This window comes from Callorhinus ursinus, unplaced genomic scaffold (assembly GCF_003265705.2).
Source record: "Callorhinus ursinus isolate GAN/ISIS: 27379988/994484 unplaced genomic scaffold, GSC_fseal_2.0 scaffold28, whole genome shotgun sequence".
NCBI classification, from domain to species: domain Eukaryota; kingdom Metazoa; phylum Chordata; class Mammalia; order Carnivora; family Otariidae; genus Callorhinus; species Callorhinus ursinus.
Window position 1 is genome coordinate 13,317,137 of NW_027397090.1, and position 24,890 is coordinate 13,342,026.

A 24,890-nucleotide genomic window follows, 5' to 3' on the forward strand; every position below is an offset into this window, starting at 1 on the left:
TCAGTGCATGACTTCTCCCCTGAAGATGGTTTCACAGGCAGGAACATGACCCAAGGGAGGACAATCAGGCTCCATCTAAACTAATTCTGGGGCTTTGGCCCAAGTTATTAGAGAAAAGTAGGCTCGCCTGTGGGACTTAAGAGTTGTAACAATCTGAGGCTGGAGTTCCTGAAGCCATTTTGCTACCACAAGGGGAGATTACAGTCAAATTAGAGGCAATGGAAATAAATGATATGGATAGAAAAACCAGATTCAAGTGACACTGTCTGAACTCCAGCAGTGGGTCTCTAGCTCCAGGCTCTGCAGTTTTTGAGGGCCAGTAATTAAGCCAGTTTTGGGGAATACCAACTTATTGCTGTCCAAGATCACACAGTTAGAGGGGGTCATGATTGAAACCCCAATCTGTTTGACAGCGATGCTCCTGTTCTAAGCTATTTATTTTACAAAGCTTCCTCTCCTATTATGCCTTGGGCCACCAGAATCAATGGGAAGATATGAATTATTGAACAAGTGTGAGGGCTCAGTGTGTACATGGGGAGAGTCGGGGCCGTGAGGGAATCAGAAGTTACTTATTGAAAGGCAGTCAGAAAATCTCCTTGCTTTTGACAGCATCATTCTCTGAGAATTTTCTTAATTGATTGGAAGATGAGAGCTGGAAGACTTGAGAACATGGCATTCCAAGGAGCTCTTTCTTCTTTTTGGTGACGGCTTTGCAGAGGCTGGCAGCACACCACCTCCCAGGTGCATGAGTGAGCGAGCAATTGAATCCTTAGATAAACACAACAGAGGAGAGCGTGTAATGACACCCACTTACTACTATTGGCTGTCTGAAATACTCATCCATTGCAGCCCCCCGGAGACTGGACAGGTTGACCCCATAGAAGGATTGCTGGTACCTGAAAGAGGGAGCACAGAAAACCACATGCACCTTGTCCCTCACCAGAGTCCCCAAGCCCCTTACAGCTGTGACACGCTGGGAGGCTGCCTCACAGGTCCTCAAAGGTAGCCGCGAACACGTGCGCGAGCACGTGAAGGCAAACTGGTTTAGAGCGAAGAGCAGAGGAGAAAAGGCTCTCTAGCGAATCTGCGGACGTGTACTTGCGGCGGGGGATGTAGTTGAGGTGAAGGACAATACCTGTGGAAAGTTTATGGAGGATATCTCTGGGTAGGAAGGCCCCTGGGTTCCCACCCTTGACCACATGCCCCAAGGTGGCTGCCTGCTCCGTGACATGCTGTCCCAATCATGAAATACAATTCCCTGACCCTCTCCTTATCCAGCCCAGAGCACGACTTTAGATGTCCAAAGTGCCCCCACATTCCTGCTGTTTCAGAAAACAGATTGCTCTCTTCGGTTCTTCCGTAGCCACGGGCCAGCAGCTTCCTGATGGCACTGGCCATGGCGGCTGAGTGAACTAGAGCCTGTTCATCACAGTCCGCAGCGCGCATTTCTTCTCAAACTTGTGGTCAGTGATGTTCGACCACAGAAAGTGATCAACGCTATAGCCCTCACTTCCTTCCTCTGGGAGCCAGATGTAAAGCAGTTACTGCCACACCACGGGCCGCATCTTACTTCCGCGTCCCCACTACACCCCAGACCATGCCTGGAACACAGCACGTGCTCTGTGTTAGCGTGGCGAGTGGTCTGCACTCTTGAGAGAGGAGATCTCGGGGGTGGATTAGGAGAAGCTTTATTCAGGCTCTGCCAGTGACGGGCTCTGAGCCCTGCACAAGTCACCTGAACTCTGCCTGTTTCCCTTTCTCTGAAATGGGAATAATTATACGCTCACTCTGTAGGGTTATATAAGCATTAACGGAATTAACACAAGGAATGGTGAGCAGCGCTTGGCATTTCGTTACCACCACCTGAGTTGGCTATATCCTCTGAATGCCGCCTTCTCCAAGGTCAGCACTGGGACCAGGGCAGTGGTTCCCAATCTGACTGTGCTGTGGGAGGACTTGGGGGGGGGGCGGCTTTTAAAAATTCAAATTCCCAGGCCCAATTCCAGAAAGCAGCCTTGGAGACCTTATCACTAGAGATCGAAAGTCTATCCTGAGACTAAAAAGCAGCTTCCCTAATAAGTGTGTGTGTGTGTGTGTGTGTGTGTGTTCTACAGCCTGCCAATCAGATGGGGATTCACTTCATCACTCCCCATCTTCTCCCAGTTCTATGCCTGCCAGCCTGCAGGGAAGACAGGAAAAAAACCAGCACCACAAAGAATAAACATACAAAATTTAAATTTGTGGTGCAGCTCAATTTGGATGGAAAGACCAGCCAAAGCAAGGTTCTAAATCCAAAATCAAAGCCTTCAAGGCCCTGCCTCAAAAGAGGCAGGGAGGCCTCATAACATTAAGTCGACAGCCAGTTCTCAACCTGCAAGTGAAAAGCAAGCCCCACCAAGCTACCTACAGATCCTGAAGGGCACATACAATTTCTCACCACTGAGCCTCTACTTATTTTCCCTTCTGCCTAGAAATCCTTTTTCCCTCTTTTGTCCCGTTAATTCCTATTCCATCTGTGAGACTCAGCTCAAATGTTCCCAATCACAAATTTTAAAACCTGTGTTACAGTAAAATATTTAAGTTTAACCCACTTAAAAGTGAAAGTATTTTCTAGGGGCGCCTGGGTGGCTCAGTCGGCTATGTGTCTGATCAGCTCAGGTCATGCTCCCAGGGTCCTGGGCTAGAGCCTTGAGTCGGACTCCTTGCTCAGTGGGGAGTCTGCTTCTCCCTCTCCTTCTGCCCTCTGCCTCTCCCCATGCCTGTGCACTCTCTCTTTCTCTCTCTCCCCCTCTCTCTCGCTCTCAAAATAAATAAATAAATAAAATCTTTGAAAAAGTGAAAGTATTTTCTTATTCATCAGTGTATATTTAGCACAAGGCTGGTATACTGTGAGGATTAAAAATTACCTATCCAGCTAGCTATCATTAATCTCTCTTTAACGAATGAATTGAGGCCTTGGTGTCCTTCACAGGCCTATGAATGGTACAGGTGCCCATGAAGATGATGGAGAAATGGAAAATCATGACCCCAAGTTTCCTTAGTTTCATTACATATTTTTTAAAAAAAGATTTTGTTTCTTTGAGAGAGAGAGCATGGCTGTGGGGGATAGCGGCAGAGGGAAAAGCAGGCTCCCGGCTGAGCAGGGAGCCTGATGCAGGATTGGATCTCAGGACCCTGAGAGCATGACCTAAGCCCAAGGCAGACGCTTAATGCTTAACCAATTGAGCCACCCATGCGCCCCTCATTACTTGTTTCTTAATCTTCTCCTTCCACCAAGGGCCCCAGGTAGCCTGGCCCAAAGGTGAAGCATATCATTTTATGAATACACATCCTGAAAACAAGGCTCCTATATGCCTAGAAAATACTTGGAAACAGAGCCCTGCAAGTTTAAACGACCCTTTCAGTATTTAGAAGGAGAGTCAAGGTGGTTTTGGAGAAATAAGTCATCATCAAAATAGTTTTTATTAAAAGAGGGAAGGAAGAGAGGGAAGGAAGGGGGTGGAGGGAGAGGGGAGGGGAAGGACAGAGGCAGAGACAATTTCCCAGAAAGCCCAGAAGGAGTCAATCCTGTCCATCCTTCAGAACCCCCCCCAGAAACTTTTGAAATGCTGATGTCCAGACTGCATCTGTCCAACTGTGGTTTATTTGATCCAGGCGTGTAACCCTCCTGTTTGTTTCCAAAGCTCAATGGGTGATGCTCACGTGAAGCCAGGGTTGAACACTACAGAGTTACCTGTTCTACAGTCCTCACCAACTGGCGAAAGAGAATCCCCACGGGCAGAGACTGCCCTCCACCTGGCAGTGCCTGAGGCTGCAAACTGCTCTCCAGGCCTTGGATACAACCTCAGAGGAACCAAGTCTGTGCCCTTTGCCTTGTGTGTTTGGTGCCAGTTAAAACCCAGCAGCCGTGATTAGTGTGGTACACACCAGCACCATGCCTGGGCAGACAGAGCCGTGGGCCCCCTGCCTGGGTTTTAAGAACTTTCTGGCCGGACCGTCTTTCAAACTCTTAGAAATCTCAAATCTCCTTCTGAAATGCATCACAAAATAGTTAAAGCAGATGGGACTGGCATCTCTGTGGGTCTCCCAAGATGCACTGTTGGGTGGTGAATCAGGAAATGAATCCGTCGACTTGGAAGCTGCGGATGATTTCCATTGTTTTCATCTTATGTGGGCTTTATTTTCCAGGTTAACTTTTGGCCTCCTAATGAGTCCATAAGGCAGAGACTACGTGTAGTTTTTACTCTTGACTTCACATTTCCAACTGTCCTCCCTCCCTCCCCTCCCTCTCCACCATAATCCATGCAACGTCTGGAAAATTCTGAAATACAGCCCAGAAGGAAAATAATTGTACTATTAGCTATGCCTAAACACACCCAGAGTGCAGAGAAAGAGGCAACCCATTTCCTATGACGTTAACTTCTCCAAGTTCTACACACAGAGCCCAGCTTGGAGAAGCATCCAAGGAAGCTCTCTCTCTGGCCTCTTTTGTCCCTGGCTCTTCGCTAGTTCATCTGGGCCTTTTGTCCTTTCTCCTCATTCACACGGCTATCCCCACCAGCCTCCTGGATCTGTCTTGGAAGAACAGTGGTACTGCCTCTGTTCTCTTCGGGACGTTAGCACTGGCCTTCGGCTTTCATGGACGGGAGCTTCTGCAACGCAAGCACTTTCTTTGTTAATATGAACACGCTCTCTCATGGCACAACTCACATCGTTTACTTTAATAAAAATCTCTGTCTCTTCAGTCTATCCTAACCAAAACCCCACTCATCTCCATTAAGAAGCTTGAAAAAAATTAAAAAAAGAAAAGAAAGGGGGAAAAAAGGAAGGAAGAAAGATAAGGAGAAGGAAGAACTGTATTCTACTGTTGGATAATCAAGCAACTCTTTTGTGTCTTAATGTCCTGTGCTTTACCAGAATTGACAACCAAGGGTATGCCAACCTGATGAGAGGTACAGAAGCCCTAAGAACTAGAAGACAAATACAGGGATCCAGGAGAGTCACTTAAGCCATACAAGGTACTGAGGACGCAGCCTAAGAGGGTGGCTGGAGCGGCCTGGTGGGGGTGCCTCGTAAGAGAAGGATGCACGTCTAGGAACAAACTGTATCTTCTCAATTTCTTATACATCCCTTATATATACCAGGACTTGAGGCTTGGTAGTTCCCACAATTTTCTGCATCAGTAGAATGTAGACGTACCACTGTGTACACTGGTATCTATAAAGATGCTCAGCTCATTATGTCTCTGGTTTTTTGGGTTTAAACTCCAGCAAACTAATGTGGCTTATATTTTATATGTGATATATTTATATACTTTTCATATTTTTAAAAATGTGGTTTTTATTATGGGAAAAGAGGGGGAAAGGAGTGCACAGTCCTTAAAAGAAACCAAGCTTCAGACTGTGCATCTTTCGTAAGAAGTAAGCGAAAGCCTGTGATTCTATAAAGGAACCCGTGGCGCATCCTTAGCCGTGCCCGTGTAAATCTAGACATTACTGGTTTGCATAACAACTGGACCTATGGAAGATGCATCAGAAGGAAGAGGAGATCTGGCAAGACAATGAGATAGACATCTCTTGTTTGTTGCTCTTCTTCTGATAACAGCACCAGATTCTCTTCTGGGAGGCACCTCTTCCCCACTCTTGGTCCTTGTGGCTTGGGTGGTCTTGTCTCTAGAGACTCGCATGTGGCTCAGTCTCAGTCAATCAGAGCATCTCACGACTCTGGTCTTGGCAATGAACCCAGGGTTTGGCATCTGACCCAGTGAGAGTCAAGTGTAAGAATTTTGCTCAAATAGCTGCAGAGAAGAAGGGGATATAGAGCTGTGAATTCATACATCTGGATTTGCTGTATATGGGCTCAGGAGCAGAAATTATGGAGGAGCTATGTGTCTGACATAGGTTACAAAAAGGATGAATACAGAAATTGAAGCTTATTCTTTGAAACAAAAGCCAGTTTGTCAACACTGGACGGATGCAGTTAAAAACAGTTTTTGTTGAGATTCGGCGTGAAGGATATCCTGCTCTATGTGTAACAGACACTCCCAAGGCTCGCACAGCTCCCCTTGCTGTTCTTTAGCTATAGTCCTGAATACTCTCCATGAATTTAAAAATAGATTCCCCTTTCGTGTAAAGTGGACAACTTGTAAAATGCTCCTATTCCCACCACAAATTTTAGCTTCTTCTAAGCCTGTAACTTGCCTGCTGGAACTCCAGTGAATGGATGGAAAGAGGAACTCACCATTTTTAAAGATCAGACTCCTTCATAAAAGCACCTTTGCCCATAGGAAGGGTGAGCATCAGACTCATCCTAGAGCATATTGGAGTCATCTTCTCCATTACTTCAAACCTCCCTGTTAATTTCCTGAGCCTGGCGTGCAACCTTGGCATTGTACTTGGACTCCTTCTAACTGGGACGCTTGTACTATATCGGTAACACTGAAATAGGGACCACATGGTTAAAGAAAAAAAATAAGGTCTGGATGTGTACAGGCCCAGGGATGGAACATGATGGAAGATCTAGGAGTCTGACATAGGTTACAAAAAAGATGAATATAGAAATTGAGGCTTCTTCTATGAGCAAGAGCCAGATGGGTTCAAGAACTGCAGATTTAAAGGAGAAGCAGAGGGAACATCCAGAATAAATACTGGTGGCTGAAAGGAGATCCTAGTGCAAGTAACCATGAAACTATAAATGAAACAAGGACAGGGCACATGAAGTTCCAAACATGATTACACTGGTCATGATAGTATTCCTTCAAAAGTTCTTTCTCTGTGATACTCTGTGCCATATACTTGGCTTCCCACGAAAATTCGGTTACATCACGTTGCAATTTGAAATGTTCCTATTTGGTCCACATGGTGTTTCTGTGTACCAGTGACTATCAGGGCCAGCTGTATTTTTGGGAAAGACCAGAAGGCCTGGAACACTAGCTATGCCAAAAGAACCTTTAGTAGAAATTTCAGTTTGGGGGCAGAATTGGCCTGGGAACAAACCATCCATTACCTTCACAGGAGATTTAGCAGTTTGTCCATTCAGTTGAATGGACATTAAAAATAATGTGTCTCTCAGCAGCACCATGGTCAATAAGGCACTTTGTAGACTCGAGAGCGGAAAGGTGCAAGAAGGGAATCTCACATTGCCTATGGCAGAATCCTCACATTCATCTTCTCTCAGCTTTTGCAAGCACAGACTTCTGATTTCCACAAAGAACAAATGACTCCAGGACATCCACCTCTGTCATCCCTGATATCACTCAATTGGCACTACTGTTGTCAAGCCCGATGGATGCCCACCATCCGTGCACACTTCTCTGTAAAGGAGACTGGGGAGCATCTTTTGGTTCCTTAAGTGGTACGTCACCTTTTAAGTCCACCTCAGATCCTCTCAGTCTTACCTCTCTCTGGAATCCTCAGCCATGTGTTCTGACCTGCTGTGCCAAGGTGTGGGCTCAGCTGACCCCTCATGAGCACAACCTGATAGTGCCTCACCTCAGGCCTGTACCGTGTGTCTTTCCACTTCCGCCCCAGGGTATTCCTGTTGACTCAGCGGGGGGGGAGGGGGGTATGGATGCCGTGAGACCCATTTGGTGTCCACACAGGCACAACCCCGAAGTGCAGGCTAGTTAATGTTGAGGGGTGAACAGTTGACCAAGGCAGAGAAAACAGCTGGTGGATAAACCTCCCTAATCCTCCGTATACACTGTCTTGTAGTTCATTCAACCTCTTGAGATGGTCCTGGGGGATCAAGCAATTTCTTGGTGTTTGATACCATGTGGTGGTCAGCTCAGTAATGCAATTTTGCATTAGCCCTCCCTCCTTCCCTGACTCTTATTTCTCCTCATTCTTGTTTTGCTGGGATTATATTCCTTAAAAAAGTGGTAGCTTACAAACTGTGTCTAACACCTAGTTTCTTGGGGAACCCAAGCTAAGTTCAAGAGAATAAAACAGCAAGAGTAGAAGAACTGCAGAGGAGATGCGGAATGCAACCTTGACAAGTCTTATGTATCATAGCTGGGCCCCTGATCGGAAGAGTAGTGCCCTGTGACCTGGGATTGGGAGAGTTGAATGAACAAGGCAGGGAATCCTGAAAACATCTTCCCAACTCCCCTGAAGACTTCCGGCCAGCAGAAGCAGAATTCTCCATCTCATCCGAGCAGAATAGCTGCCCGAAGACTGCACAACCACCTCTCCTGAAGACTGTGCCTTGCAAGGTAGTTTTGTTCTCCTCAGGATCAGCCTCACTATTGCCCACTGCTTTCAGGCTACTGGTCTCTCATGGCTGTCAGGCTGATAACTCAAGCACAGCCTGAGCAGGAAGTACAATGCCTACTCTGGGTGAGGATAACTTACATACCTAAGAAGCTGCACAGGTTGGACAGTATATTCTGCTAAGAACCAGGGAAATACATATAGGAGTATATTTTAAGGGTGTTAGACTGGGAAGAGTAGAATATAGGGCAGGATAGGGCACAATTCATCGACATGGGCACTCACAGAATTCAGTGTTCTAGCAAAATACTAGACCTAACAGTCCACTAGGATGTCACTTTGTAGTTTGGTCATCATGATGGCCTGTAGTCAATGAAGTGGAGATTCCAGAATTTCTGCAGCATAGTAGTAAGGAAGGAGTCAGAGGTTTCAGAGAGATGGAAATGCTAGAAGGATCTACCATGTAAGACCTAAGAACATCTCTCCTGACTGTGTTCTCAGGAAAGGCCCAAGAAACCCTCCTTTCCTAAAGGCAACAGGAGAGCAGTGGCATCTCTGGGAAGCTGAAGGTGGCTGTCCTCAGTAGATCAATGATGATGCTGCTGCCACCATAACACTGTGTTCCCAATGTGCACAACTTGGATGGAATTTCAGATGTCAGAATTAGGAGAGCAGTAATTAACTGTCACAGTCAAGAATGACATAATTACAGCGTTGGGAAGCAAGGCTAGAGTGACAGCGAGGGAACCTTGACCTGTGGTGGTTGTTAACAGATCCTAGCGTTCCCAGAGAAGTCAAAGAGATGTAGAGTTAACTAGGATAGTGTTCAAATGATGTCACAACAACAACAACAACAAATTTGCCAGCTGGTAGGCAGGATGATGTCAGCTGTCACAATGGAAAGATTAGGTCCTTCACCCAATTTCCAGGTCCAATTTCCAGACACTGTTTATGGATCTAGAGCCCACTGGTCCATGAATGAAGTGGAGGCCCAGCCTCTGAGAAATCACTCTGCAGTGCCACCACAAGCCCACATGGTTAATGTTCTCCGATTTTTCTCCAGAGGATCTGAGAAATGAGCTGATATTGATGCCGGGAGAATCAGAATGCCTCTGGTTAATAAAGGCTTATGGAGGACAGCTAGTAAATAAACTTTCAGACCAAGTCCATCACACAGGTATCTGATGGGTTCCTATCCACCCTGTGGTTATTTCCAGAGTCCCCAAATGCACAACTGGAATACATTCAGCATGTGGCAGAAGCCTCACACTGGCCTGTGAAGAAAGGGCTACCATGGTAGCAAAGCACAAGCAGAGGACCCATCTCTGAAATTCCCCATCCCCAGGTAGGGAATATTAGTATCTTTAATTTAGGAATAGAGAAATTGTGTCTCAGAGAGATTAAATTGACTGGGCTAAGGTTTTACAGTTAGTAATTGACAGAACCAAGAATTAAACACAGTTCAATGTGGCTCCAGAGTCTGAATCATCCAGCTTTTAACTACTTCCTATTTTGCCTATGCTTTTATGTCGTATAATTGTAATAAATGTAATAAGGCAAACTAGTTCCGACTCGAACTTCTTGAGAATATTTGCTTGCTCCTCTTAATCCATCCTATGTATATGGGTTTCTTGATACAAGAATCAATTTGAAGTTGTATTTAAAGGACGTGGCTTAAAACCCCTGAGCCGATTAGTTTCAATAAAGGCAGTGGTACCCATCACATAAGGAAATTTTACAGCCAGGAACAATGTTTCTTCATGACTGAGTCTTAGTCTCAGGAGGTACTTTTCAGAATCTTAATTAGTCAAGGGCAAGAAATATTAATCAAACAGGGAAGTTACTAATTTTGTAGGTGAGTGGTACTAACATCAGAATGTGGTATTCTTGTCTACTAAGACAGCCTCCTAACTGGTTTTCGAGAAAGGATAAAGTTCTATGCTTACCACACACTTAAATGACAATGAATTTTAGAGTTAAACATTACATTTTTTTTAAATGTTAAATGGAAAAAGTGAAAACATGAAAGAAGTAGAAGTTAATGCTAGTCTTAGGAACTATCAAAGAAAATCTTGGTCAATCCAGCGACACAAAAATATTTTTACTTCTTTTGTGGTGAAAACCATCACAAAGACTATTACAGGGCAAACTGAAAATTTTGAAGAAAATACAAAGAAGTCTTAATATCCTTAATATGCAAAGAATTCTTATGTCAATACATTTATCTTCCAGTCAACAAAAGCGCATTGAACAACTACTATTAGCTAGGTTAGATGATGCGGACACAGCGCAAAACACAACAGCCACTATTATGGAAACCTGTTGTCTCACAAGGGAGATAGACAATAAGCTAAATAAATAAGTAAAAACATATAATCCAGCAGATGATAGTAAGTGGAGTAGGAGAAAATGAAGTGAGAAGCAGGATACGGACTTCCAGAAGCGAAGAGATGACAACTGGTAACTGAGAGCAAGTCTCCTGGGAAGATGGCATATGAGCTACGACCTGAAGAACGTGAGAGTGAGCCATGGGGCCATCTGCATGTCTGGCAGAGGGAATGGCCAGGAGGTGGCAGCTAGCCCGGTATGTTCAAGGGGAGCCGAGGAGACCAGCCAGTGAGGACAGAGAGGATGAGAAAGGATTGGGAAGAGATGACATCACAGGGGTAGCAGGGTGGAACCACATCCTGGAGGGTCTTAGCATCCACAGTGAGAACTTTGGCTTTTATGATGTAGAAGGTGGGAAGCCACTGGAGGTTTTGAGCACAGGAAACAGGCCAAGTAAATGGAAAGGAAAACTATGATCTGAATTAATACGTTATCAGGATCACTTTGGTTGCTGTTTAAAAAGAGGAAATAGGTTGAAAGGCTTGCAAGACTGTAGTAGAAGCAGAGTTTTTTGTTTTGCTCGTTGTGTTTTTGTTTTGCAGGGGTGAGCAGGGGTTGGTGACGAAGGTCAGCAGCTTGCTTTTGGACATATTGAATTTAAGATGCCCAAGAGATATCCAAGTAGAGTTATCAGCAGCCAGTTGGACACCTAAAGTCTATGGTTCTAGGGAGAGTTCTAGCCTGGAGTTCTCACTACGGGAGTCGTTGGCATAAAGACAGTATTTACAGCCCAGGAGATGCAATGAAATCAGTAAGGGGGTGAGCAGAGACGGAAAGGGGAAGACAGTAAGAGCCAACTTGGAATCAATCTAACACTGAAGACTTGGGTCGTGAGGAAGAATCAGCAAAGGAGACGAAGTCTCCTTTGGAAGGAAAGAAAGGAAGGAAAACCAGGTTTAGGCTCCAGAAGTGAAGAGAGGAGTCCCCGGGGCCAAGTGTCCTTGATGAGAAAGTCAGGCGAGGACCGATCACTGGTTACATCTAATGATCCGATTTACTTGGCCTGTTATCCCTCAGTTTCTCAGCTCCCTTCTTTAGTATATAGATAAACTCATTATTATTATTATTTTTATTTTTTGCATCCCTCTCCCTCCTCTCAGCCAGCATTTCCACTTCTATGCCTCTTCTAATGGAAACTGCACATGCTTTCACCACCTGTTCCCTGCACCAATGCCACCAAAGGCCCGCATCCAGTCGCCTAGTGCAGAAACCTCTTCATAGAGGGAGGGGAATTACAAAGAGAGCAAGGCTGTGAATTTTGTTAACTATATATTTTTTAAAACATTTTTTTCCGTGTTTGTTGACTAAAAATAAAACCGTTCAAATGCACTAACTATCAAAGACATACAGATTAAAAATAAGCTGGCCACCATTTTTTTTTGCAAATCAAATTGGCATTTAAAAAAACATAGCCCGTATGGGCAAGACTCAGCAGACATTCTCATATACTCTGGTGGAAGTGTTAATTGGTAAAACTTTTCTACAGGGCAATTTGGCAATATATAAGAATAATTTTTTAAAGATCCTTCTTCACACCTTTTGGTCCAGTAATTCTGCTTCTAGCAATTTATTGTAAGGAAATAATCAGAATGCAAACCAAGATTTCTATAAAAGGATGTTCACTTAAGTGTTCTTATAAAATTTAGGATATAGAATTCTATAAAATTCTATATTGTGGTAGAATATAAAAACAGTACCTTAGTGTTGTTTCTTATAAATTTATGGATTTCATTAGGATTAAGTCGGCAATTAAAATAATTTTATATCTAGCACTGGAGCTTGAGTTGACAAGTTACGATATAGTCACAAAAGAAATACTCCACAGCAAGAGAATATTGAGAAGATATGAGAACATGTCAACAAGGTATTGAAATCAAAACAAAAATAAAAAATAACATTTTAAGAAGTAAAAGAGCTACATAACGATATTTATGGTATTATCCTAATTTTGTAAAAAAAAATTAGAAAAATCAAAGCGATAACAACTAAAATCTTACTAGTAATTATTTGCGTACTTACTTGAGATTACTGGAGTTTTTACCCATTCAAAAATATTTCCTGAGGATCTACCATGTGACAGGCACTTGGGATGGAGTGTGCTTGGTTTACTTTAGTGAAATCTGACAGAATTTGGGCTTTTGCAGTGCTTACATTCTACCAGGAAGGATGGTGACAATAAACAATAATAAATAAAGGAATTATATGTCTTTTAGGAGGTGGTAAGTGCTACAGCAAAAACACAAAGCAGAAAAAGTGGGATCAGGAGTGGTATGGCTGCCATTTTAAAATAGGATGCCCAGGAGAGGTGGCATTTTGGCAGACTTCATGGAGGTGAAGGAAATAGCCATGCGAGTATCGGGGGGAAAGTATTCCACGTAGGAGGATAAGCAAATGCAAAGGCTCTAGGGTGGTTGGATGTGCCTGAAAATCAGCAAGGAAGCCTATCTGGCTAGAGCTGAATGAACATGGTCACAGGAAATGAGGAGCCAGACTGGACAAAATTTACCAGAAGGCTTTGGGAATGCTGGGAATAGGTTAAGAAGGTATTGCAGTAATCGAGATGAGAGATGACAGTGTTGGGAACAAGGGAGAAGAGCAAATATAATGAGAATTGGACAGATTCTGGGTATAATTCAAAAGTAGAACAAACAGAATTTCTTGATGGTTTAGATATGGGGACAAAGAAAGAAGGGCCTCCAAGGTTTGGGGCCTGAATGATTTGGGAGGACAATGTTATCATCAACTGAGATGGAAAGACTATGAGCAGTGCAGATTTTGGGGGGAAGTGAGGGAGATGAGGAGTTGGTAAGTCTCTTCAAGGGGGGATGCCCAGGAGGCCGTTGGCTATAAAAATATAGGGTTCCCAGAATATGTGTGAGCTGGATGATAATACCTTTGAGAATCATTCGCATACAGATGGCATCTGAAGCTAAGGAATGGGTGAGCTCACCAAGTCCATAACTGTGGACAAAGAGGAGGTCCAAGCCTGTGTCCTGGGGCACTCCCAACGTCAGGGGGTGAAAAAGACATGTAAGCACCAGGGAGAGACTGGTTGAGAAAGTGACCAGTGAGGCAGGAGAGAAATTAAAAGATGGTGGGGCATTCCAAATGCTGCTCAAATGTGGATAACGGGTTAAATAAGCTGACAAGGGAGGATGGACCACTGTATTTAGCAACGTGGAGGTCAGCACACTGGTGACCCTGGTAAGGGCCATCACGGAGGAACGTCTTAAGAGAGAAACTGACGGAAGAAGTTGGAGACTGGGAGGACAGACAATGCTTTTTGAGGAATTTTGCTGCAAAGGGGCTAAGAGAGATGGGTGGTAGCTAACTGGGGAAGTGAGAGATAAGAAAGGTTATTTTTTTCTTTTGAGATGGAATAAATAGCAGTATGTTTGTATGCTGATGGAGAGCCTAGCCAATCCATTGTGATCATGAACATTCATTCTCAAGGTACTAAGATGGCAGCAGATGGTACAGTTGGGGAGTCACGGAGGACTGTCAGGACAACGTGCTCCCATGCTGCCCCAGCGGGGACAGTAGTCTGGTTGATTCTGTTACCTGAAATCCCTGCTTCTCCGACCTCGTCATTGACTCAGGAGGTTTATAGTTAAAATATAAACATTTCAGGTCAGCATGACCTCACAGAACAATGATCATAATTAAGGCTCCCCCACCACACACCAAGAGGCTTTCACTCCCATTAGGAAGCATGTGGCTTGGGAGTTTCAAAATTACAGACTGAGCAGAAACCACGAGATGCAAATCTGTGTGAGGAAAGTCTATTTTACAAGAAAAAAAAAAGAGAGAGAAAGAAAAAATTTCAGCCCTTTGACCCTACTCTTCAAAGAACTTGTAACCCGGGAAACCAAAGTACCTCCCAGCTCCTGCTTCTTTACCAAGAGACAGGATTACAAAGAGAAAAAATCCAGAAATCAACTGTGGTTGTCTCTGTGTTGGAAGGCTCTGCGTACGTCAGCTGGAACTCAAAGCTTACATTTTAGCAACCCTCCTCACCCATCTGCCAACGCATGCCTGTCCTCCTACACACCTAACGTCCCTGCTCGGATGCTATCTGTTCCGTTTCTCCCTCCCATGGGTCCAATATCATCATTCTTCTTCTTCTCCTTATAAAAACCAGAGCTCAAAAAAGAATGCCAGACAGAATGTTGGTTTAGAACAGGCGGGGGTTTTGTTTTGCATTAGTTTTGATTTTACAAATGAAGAAACCAAGTCTCAAAAGGTGAAGTGAACTGTCCAAAGGCCAATAATAGCCCATTAGTGCGAAAGCTCCAAAAAATTTTTTTGATCGACTCATTTACATCAAGATGTACTGATTCCCCTGTCCTCTCACCAAGGTCCGTTCTAACAGAAGCCATAGCCCCGGGCCCAAGGAATGGATGGTGGAAAGGGGGAAGGGAGGGGCAGCAGTAGGGGGAGGATGCCGTCATTCCAGCAACAGGCGGTCTTCTGGATGGTTGATGGCGCATAAGCAGCTCCCTGGTTTGTCCACTCCAGTGGTTCTCAACAGGGGATGATTTTATGTGCCCCTTCCCCTGCCGGGGACATTCGGCAGTGTCTGGAGACATTCTGGGTTGTCACAACTAGGGGAACGCACTACTGGCATCTAGTACGTTGAAGCCAAGGGTGTTGCTAAACATCCTACAGTGCACAGCACCCCATGCCCACCCCCCACCAATTATATAACCCCAAATGGCAAACCCAAACCAAAAACTCTGGCTTACTCTAAAGGAAAAAGGATGGAAGAGAGAAAGAGAACATTACCAAAAGTTGGCTCTGGAGTAGTGTTCCATGTAGAGCTGTTCATCAGAAAAGGGGGCCAAATGGATGTCGCCGAATGTTGGGAACATCATTCCTAATGAGCAAAAGACAACAGACCCAGATGTTGACTAGCACTGCCTTCTGACTATAGGTACACTCACCCACCACATGACCAACTCCACGCTTTCGTGCTATTTCAGTCATTACCCAAGAGGCTGAAATATAATTTTGCCTCAAAGTAAGGATTAAAAAAAATCAGGCAGAAGATTGGAGGAAATATAAAGAGGAATCCTAATGCAAGTCACAAAACTATGTTATGATAAAAGCTTGTGCAACGGAATATTATGCAGCCATCAAAAAGAACAAAATCTTGCAATTTGCCCAACGACATGGATGGAACTAGAGGGTATTATGCTAAGTGAAACAAGTCAATCAGCGAAAGACATGTATCACATGGTCTCACTGATATGAGGAATTTGAGAAACAAGAGAGGATCATAGGAGAAGGGAGGGAAAAATGAAACAAGACAAAACCAGAGAGGGAGACAAACCATAAGAGACTCTTAACCTCAGGAAACAAACTGAGGGTCGCTGGAGTGGTGGGGGGTGGGAGGGATGGGGTGGTTGGGTGATGGACATTGGGCAGGGTATGTGCTATGGTGAGCGCTGTGAATTGTGTAAGACTGATGAATCACAGACCTGTACCCCTGAAACCAATAACATTATGTTAATTAAAGAAAAAAAAAAAGCTTGTGGAGTCTTAGGTGAGGCTTTTAACCTGGCATCTTGCCTTCTCTGCTGTCGGCTTTTCCCTTTCTGTATGCCCCGTGCTGGGAATCCTGTGCCCTTCCTTCATTTAAAAAAAAAATCTTATTTATTGTAAAAGCAGCTCTGAAAATCATTGACTTCCCAACATTCTATCACATTATTATTTCCATTCTCAGACTTTGTCCATGTATAATCATGTTGACTATCTTTTTAAGTGCTGTTAGGAGCTGTGCTTCTCTAGGGGTTCACCGTCCTCCTTGCTGGGACACCCACTCTTGTGTTTTGTTCCTGACATTTACAGTCACCGTGGGAAAGGAAAGGCAGATTCTTTAGTGGGCAAACACATAGACTGGCATGCCTGAAGCCAGCCTTCCTGAGCGGGCAGAGACATTATTATTCTTGTCATTTCTAGGGAGACTCTTTCTCACAATCATTTACGATCCTGCACATAAAAGAAAGACGAACTACTAACCCTCTTTCAGAAGTGAATATCACCTTAGAAACTGGATATGCTGTCATAAAAATAATACCTAAAATTTCTTGATTATGTTAACTCTGCCATGAACTTCTCTATGGGTTTTCCATGTATTAATTCATTTAAGCCTCATCAAAATATAAAGTCGATGCTATTATTACACCCCCACTTTATAAATAAGCAAACTAAGGAAGAGGGAAATTTAAGTGACTCAGCCAGAGTCATTGAGCTAGTAAGTAGAAGGGCAAAATCCAGCAGCGGAATCTCATCTGTGAGGCCGTGGCCCCATACTTTAACTATGCTCCCTTCAACACCTGTTAAAATAGAACAGATTTTTTTTATTAAGATGTTATTTATTTATTTATTTGGAAGAGAGAGAGATCACAAGCAGTGGGGGAGAAGGAGAGGGAGAAGCAGACTCCCCGCTGAGCACGGAGCCCGATGTGACTGAGCCACCCAAGTGCCCAGAACAGATTGTTTTATTTAGGGTATTTTCAGAGGCGATCAGAGAAAAAGCATGATTGTAACGTCATTCACATGTGCCCACCTAAATCTCATGCTCTGGCGTCAAAACAATAATGAGTGCTTAGTGGGTTCTCAATTTTAAGACAGAAGGATATTAAACAACCTTAGGAAAGCCATATGTATCACTAATTGTGTAAACTTGGGAAGCTTCAGAGGGGCTCTGGGCCTCAATCCTGATGGGAATTCCAAAGATATAAATTGGAGGGGAGGTGGGGTGGCTGGGTGGCTCAGTCGCTAAGCGTCTGCCTTCGGCTCAGGTCATGATCCCAGGGTCCTGGGATCGAGCCCCACATCGGACTCCCTGCTCAGTGGGAAGCCTGCTTCTCCCTCTCCCACTCCCCCTGCTTGTGTTCCCTCTCCCGCTGTGTCTCTCTCTGTCAAAAAAAAAAAAAATTAAAAAAATACTGGAGGGGAGGAAGTCATCAAAGGTGAAAATACGAGAAAAATTCTCAGAGTCAAAGAAGATGAGTCTTCTGATTAAACATTCTCACTCCATGGCCAACACAAGAATTTTAAAAGCTTCACAGTAGGAAGACTAGAAATAAAGCAACCAGAGGGGAAAACACTGTCACTCTGGAGGATCAGGAGTCAGAAGGTCATCGGACTGCTCAACAGCAACACCGGAACGAGAAATCAAAGAGAGAGGTTCTTAAAAATACTGAGTAAAAATTGAGCACCTAGGAGGATCAGTCAGTTAAGTGTCTGCCTTCGGTTCAGGTCACGATCCCAGGGTCCTGGGATTGAGTCCCGCATCAGGCTCCCTGCTCAGCGAGGAGCCTGCTTCTCCCTCTGCCTCTGCTCCTTCTTCCTGCTTGTGCTCTCTCTCTCTCTCTCTCTCTCTCTCTCAAATAAAATCTTAAAAAAAATTGTGGCCAAATTCAAATTCTCTACCCTGCAAAATGATAATACAAGGGGTCAATAAAAAGTAACTTCTCAAGTACACTTTCTCCAAAAGCTGTTAGAGAATACCCTGGGGAAATGATGGTGGACACCAAGAAAGAAGAAGACAAGAGAATGATGATGGCAAGTCAAGTATGGCGGCTGTGCAGGAGGGCTGAAGAACCACCACGCCACGTGTGGAAGAAGGGGACAGAGCATCCACAGAAGGAAGGCTCCTACAGACCAAATATTGATAGGATCTGTCAGACCTTTTAGAGCATGGAAATAATTAGTCATGAGTATATAAAAAACCAAGCTAATAAAAAATAACTCTGAGAAAAACAAAAGGTTTCATGAGAAAATCCAAAATCCTATACACCCACTATGCCACCTGGCTCAGCACAGAACAATATGTACATTGTCACAATAACCTAAACACTGATTATGGATTTAACCAATTGATGATCTTGGTCCATATTTTTTTATATTCAGTTGGGTCCCAAAAGCTCTGTGAAGTTACAGATTTTTGCACGTTTGCAGCAACATCATCTGATGGCAAAACCTGACCTGAACTGACATGAGTTTATTTATAGTCTTTATTTATCCCACTTGGTATCCACGTTCATATGGTTTGTTGCAGAAATGTAATGTGTTTCATTACGGAGTGTTGCCTCAGACTCCACTGGAGGCGTTAAGTAATCCATGGTATATGACTGTATTACTCTTCCAAAGTCCTCCAGACTCTGGATTGGAACCTATCTGGCCTTAAGGGTTTGGAAAAGGGATTGAGGAACCTGCATAAGTATATTGAGAAGACAGGGGTGGGGAGCGAGGGTACATCCAGCAGGGAAGAAAATGCTACGTAGGAGAGCAAATTTCTCAACCAGAGAGTGATGAAAATAACAGTTTGATAATTTTGTATCAAAATATGTAGGTAAGTAATGGAAGAAATCCCTAATGGAGTGGAGAGGGAAAGCCTTTGGGGAGCAGTCTAGGACAGGAATGGGTGTCACGGGGGGGGGGTTTACTATTTTTCATTAGAAGTCTTTTTTCAATAAGTGATGTTGTAAATTATGTCTTATTTTGATGGAAAATAAAAATAATTAGAAAAATAGGAATGCCTGGGTGGCTCAGTTGGTTGGGTGTCTGTCTGCCTTCGGCTCAGGTCATCATCCCAGGGTCCTGGGATTGAGTTCCGCACCGGGCTCTTTGCTCAGTGGGGAGTCTGCTTCTCTCTCTGCCACTCCCCCTGCTTGTGCTCACTCTCTCTCTCTGACAAGTAAACAAAATCTTAAAAAAAAACTGGAAAAAATCAAGCCTCCTGCCCTTAGAAACGCACAGGTTAAAAAGAAGATAAAATCAGTATCCATTTCTCCTTGTCTAGTTAAAGATACACAACCCAGTAAAAGTTTCATATCTATTTCAAATATCAGGGGAGAAAAGGATGTCCAGATATTAAGTCTAAATACTCAGCTCAGAGGGGCTCCACAGATGCACGTGAATTAACCATGTTCAGAATCTCACCAATGGCCAAGTACCTAGCCATTTGGGAAAAAAAAAATCCAGATAAAAATATAAAATTTCTTTCCGAGGGGCACTGAGTAGGAAATCCAAGCAGGCTGGTCCTTTATGCTCATTTCTACAGTTCAATTTCATCACATAAACATAAGTCTTCCAAGACCATCCTGGGCTGTTTTAGCACGGGCATGCTAATGAAGTTTGTGACATTAAGTACACTTTGGCTATTTATTTATTTTTGCATGAGCTTTTTTTGAGTGCCTATCTCTGAATCCTTATATTCTGATGCATTCAGGAAATTACAGATGAGCCTCAAGCTTTACTTACATGCATACACTGGTGTGTGTATACCACATAACGTGCTAAGTAAGAGCTGCACTGGTGTCACCATTTTGTCTTTACTGGCTATCAAGGCAGGGAGCCACGTCATTGGTAAGGTGCCACAATTCTAATGGGAGCTGCCACTTTTTTTTAAATTTAATTTTATTATGTTATGTTAGTCACCATACATCATTAGTTCTTGATGTAGTGATCCATGTTTCATTGTTTGCGTACAACACCCAGTGCTCCATGCAGTTGTGCCCTCCTTAATACCCATCACAGGGCTAACCCATCCCCCCACCCCCCTCCCCTCTAGAACCCTCAGTTTGTTTCTCAGAGTCCATAGTCTCTCATGGTTCATCTCTCCCTCCGATTTCCCCCCCTTCATTTTTCCCTTCCTTCTCCTAATGTCCTCCATGCTGTTCCTTATGTTCCACAGATAAGTGAAACCATATGATAACTGACTTTCTCTGCTTGACTTATTTCACTTAGCATCATCTCCTCCAGTCCCATCCACGTTGATGTAAAAGTTGGGTATTCATCCTTTCTGATGGCTGAGTAATATTCCATTGTATATATGGACCACATCTTCTTTATCCGTTCATCTGCTGAAGGGCATCTCGGCTCTTTCCACAGTGTGGCTATTGTGGACATTGCCTCTATGAACATTGGGGTGCATGTGGCCCTTTTCACTACATCTGTGTCTTTGGGGCAAATACCCAGAAGTGCAATTGCTGGGTCACAGGGTAGCTCTATTTTTAATTTTTTGAGGCACCTCCACACTGTTTTCCAGAGTGGCTGTACCAACTTGCATTCCCACCAACAGCGTAAGAGGGTTCCCCTTTCTCCACAACCTCTCCAACGTTTGTTGTTTCTTGCCTTGTCGATTTTTGCCATTCTAACTGGTGTAAGGTGGTATCTCAGTGTGGTTTTGATTTGAATTTCCCTGATGACTAATGATGATGAACATTTTTTCATGTGTCTGTTAGCCATTTGTATGTCTTCTTTTGAGAAGTGTCTGCTCATGTCTTCTGCCCATTTTTTGAGAGGACTGGGAGCCCTGCTGAGGGGCACACAACCCAGGACGCTGCAGTTTATAGCAGCACAGACAGAAACGGAGACAGTGTGGCCTGGAGAGCTCACTGAAGAACAGACTGTGATCTCTCTGCTCTGAAGCAGAGGGTTGGAAATGATCTCTTCTGCTTGGACTCTCGGAAGAAGCCTCCAGAGAACAAAAGCTCCAAAAAACTGGTTCCCACTGAGCCCACTGCCCGCCCCCCCACAGGAGGCAGGGCAACTCTGCCCAAACAGGGTTGCCTGAGTAACAGCACGGCAGGCCCTTCCCCACAGAAGACAGGCTGGGAGAACAAGAGGCCAACAACCCTAAGGTCCATATAAAACGGGTACATCTTGCTTGGGTTGTGATCAATAATTTGGACTCTGTACATTCCCTCAACCACCCCTCAACAGAACGACTAGGAGGAGGAACCCCCAAAATAGGAAAGACTCAGAGACTGTGACTTCTGCCACAGATTTACAAATGGATACAGATATAACCAAGATGTTGGAGATGGACTTCAGGGTAACAGTTATGAAGACGATAGCTAGAATGGAGAAATCGATTAATAGCAACATAGAGTCTCTAAGGGCAAAAATGAAAGCTGAACTGGTAGAACTTAAAAATGCTATCAATGAGATCCAATTTAATCTAGATAATCTAACAGCCAGGGTAAGTGAGGCGGGAGCTGCCACTTTTAAAACTGGTCAGTTACTTTCTATGCTTTAGTTAAAAAAACATTCTGTGAAAATGTGTCCACTCTCTCTAGTAAATAGCGGAAAGGTAGCCTGTGTGTGCAGGAGTCGTGAGTGTGGGCTTCAGGGTAAGACAGGCCTGGGTTCGAATCCCTGCTCTGTCATTTACCAGAGGTGTGTCCTTGCCAAGCTGTTCTCTCCCGCTGTGCCTCAATTTGTTCTTCATAAATTGGGGATGGGAATGGTGCCTCCCAGGAAGCCAGGTCTCAATCTTGGTACTGTTGACATTTGGGGCTGTTAGTTAACTCTTTGATGGGGTGGGGGGGTCTGTCCTGTACCCCAAAGGATGTTTAGCAGCATATATGGCTTCTCCTACTGGATGACAATACCACCCCTCCCCCAGCTGTGACAATCTAAAATGTCTCCAGACACTGCCAAACGTCCTCTGTGGAAGAAGTGCAAAATCACCAAGAACCTCAGCACTGACCTTTCAAATACATTAAAAACCTCCATCATTCACCCTTGGGAAGGTTTTCATAAATTAATGCATGCAAATCGATTAGCACAGGTAGACACTTGATAAGCACAAAAAGAACATTTGATTTTATACTATTATCTCAATTGTATGTACTGATCATAGGGAAAGGGAGACACAGTAGGAGAAGAATATGTCAGAAAGAACAAATAGATGTCAGAGAGTTTCTCATATTACAGAAAGCCAACACTTAAAGGGGCTTTAGAGATTATTTTTTATTTTTTATTTTTATTTGTTTTTTTTTTAGAGATTCTTTTTAAAATACAGATGAGAAAACCAAAGTCAAAAGGTCAAGTGGTAGGCGAAGTTCATTAAGGAAGATGATGATAGAAATGGGACAGAAACACATAGCTCTGAACTGGTCCTCTGTACCATACTTAATACCATGCAGCATGCTACCTACCACCTATGGCTTTATGGCTGGAGACTAGCTCATCTCTTGTGGAAGATTAAGATGAGAAAAAGAAACAACAAAACACTGGTATAATAGAAATGCCCTCTCCTCCTTCCCGTCCAAAATTAAATACGGGGGAAAGAGGAGGGCAAACTCTTATGGCAATGTCAGCTTCTATTCTGAACCAGGAACTGGCCAACTCACCATTTGCTTTCAGCCATTTTTTGGAATGAAGGTAACTCTCCAGCATCCTTTCATTAAATAGCATGTAACCCATCGGTTCAGAAATGATCACATCCACAGCCTCAGGAAGAGAGATGTCTTCGATTTTCCCTGGCACAACAATGATCTTGTCGGAAAGGTGGTTATTTTTCACCAGCATCTGAAGAAGATAAAACAGGGGACTAGGACTCTTATACAGACTTTTACAAAAAAATAAGTTTTACAGATTAAGGGTTGACATAGGGGTAGGGATGAGAGGGAAGTGACAGATCTGTGTCTATAAAATGCTTTAAATTTATTTTTCTTTTTGTACACATATTTCATGTTGACTATAGATAACTTAGAAGATACACATATACAAGAAATAAAAACACCTATAACTGTACCACCTACAAATAATAACTATATTAATGTATTTGATGTATACCCCTCCAGACTCTTTATACAAACACACACGTGTGTGTGCATGTGGGTGAGTGAGTGTGTATTGTCTGTGCCTGTGTGTATATATATGTGCATGTACCTTTGGGGAACTGTTTTTAATTAATGGTTTCAGTTCACTTCCCATCATTCTACTTGGAATGAAGATGCCAAAAAGCACTGTACAATAATCTTGCACAAATTAATGATCCTGATCCTCATTAAATTATCCTTTGGTCTTTTGATTCCAAAAATAAATAACAGTATGTTCATTAACCTTTCTTTAGAAGCATATTTTACAGTTATGTACTCATTTTTCTTTGATGTCCTCTGCATTCTATTTAATAACTTTGAATTCCCTTAAAACTGGGACCTTGAAGAGACATGTATTTATTATATTTCTAATATATTTCTTCTTAATGCCAAATATGACAAAGAAATTGCATTATTACATTTATGTCTTTCTACTGCCTGAAAAATATATTTCCTAATAAACATCTTGAATGCACCAGCATAAATATAGACAGCACACTCCTGTTCAAGTTGTGGCTCCCTGAGACTCTTAGATGTTTGCTTATTGTATTTATTTTCATAACTTGATCCCTTTCTTCATCATAAATGCAGCATATCATGCATTTGTCATGAGTCAGTTGTACCTTTTCCATTTCTGATCACTTCTTCACAGAGCTAGGGTACCTTCCACCTTGAGCCTCTCCTAGGGTGCTGCTCACCAACACATGCCCCCAAAGCTTATACTTTTTAAAAAAAGAAATAAATTAATCTCTGATCTAAGGAAAAACAATGGAAGAATACTGTTTGAACATGTCATCCACTGTCAACCTTGACCCATGCCCAAAGACTCTCGGAATTCCGCTCTATCATCTTTCCACCACATGGAGGTCTAGTTCATGGGGCTTGTGGGGTTCTCCCCTGACAAGACTAAAGGTTAAAGTTTTTGGCGCCCTGCTCTTCTCTGCACATTCTCTTTTCAGGAGGATCCACTCATTTACATAGCTCTACTGGGGCTCCAATGTGGATGAGCACCCAAACTACATCCTTAGGATCTCTGTCTTACCTGAGCTCCATCATCACTGAACATTTCCACCACCATGCTTTGTCATCTCAATATCAACAAGTAAAGACCCTGCCTCAGCTTCTTCTTGAAAACTAATCATTCCTCTAGGCCTTCTTAAAACTTCTATATAATCTTGTATTTCCTTGATTCTGTTTTGATCACAAATACGATAATCCTCAATATCCTGGGAGCATAGTTGTTTCCCACAGACAATTAGTAACTATGTTTTCTTATTTCTACCTTCCAGATATGTCTCATTTCCACCTTTTCCTTTCTGCCTGCATCAGCTTGTCCAGTTCTTAATAGCTTCAAATATGGAATTTAAAAATAGCACTTATATAATTAAAAGAATAATAGTAGTGCCTACTTCATAGGCCTGCTTGAGGATAAAACAAGATGAAGCATATTAAGGGCTATGTAAGTTAAAATTATTATTACTGTCTATTATTTTTATTAAAGAATACTAAATACTAAAAAAGGGAAATGCAGATGAGCAAAAACATGAAAATAAAGGTCATTTGTATTGCCCTATCCAAATGTAGGCAAAGTATATTCCTTAGCAGACATGTGAGTATATCTCTGTTTATAAAAATGTGTAATATTTTGTTTGACAGCTTGAGATATTTG

General features: G+C 43.2%; 1 protein-coding gene across 1 annotated transcript in view; it reads right to left on the reverse strand.

Annotated features, from left to right (window-relative positions):
- The window catches only part of LOC112838587 (histone-arginine methyltransferase CARM1-like), a 183,679-nt gene that overhangs the window by 18,388 nt on the left and 140,401 nt on the right, over window positions 1-24,890 (reverse strand). The window contains exons 6-8 of the mRNA XM_025891358.2: window positions 22,751-22,928; window positions 15,384-15,474; window positions 815-896 (exon numbers count right to left, since the gene is read on the reverse strand). Of these exons, the coding sequence (XP_025747143.2) occupies window positions 815-896; window positions 15,384-15,474; window positions 22,751-22,928 (351 nt within the window). The remainder of the gene's footprint in view (window positions 1-814; window positions 897-15,383; window positions 15,475-22,750; window positions 22,929-24,890) is intronic.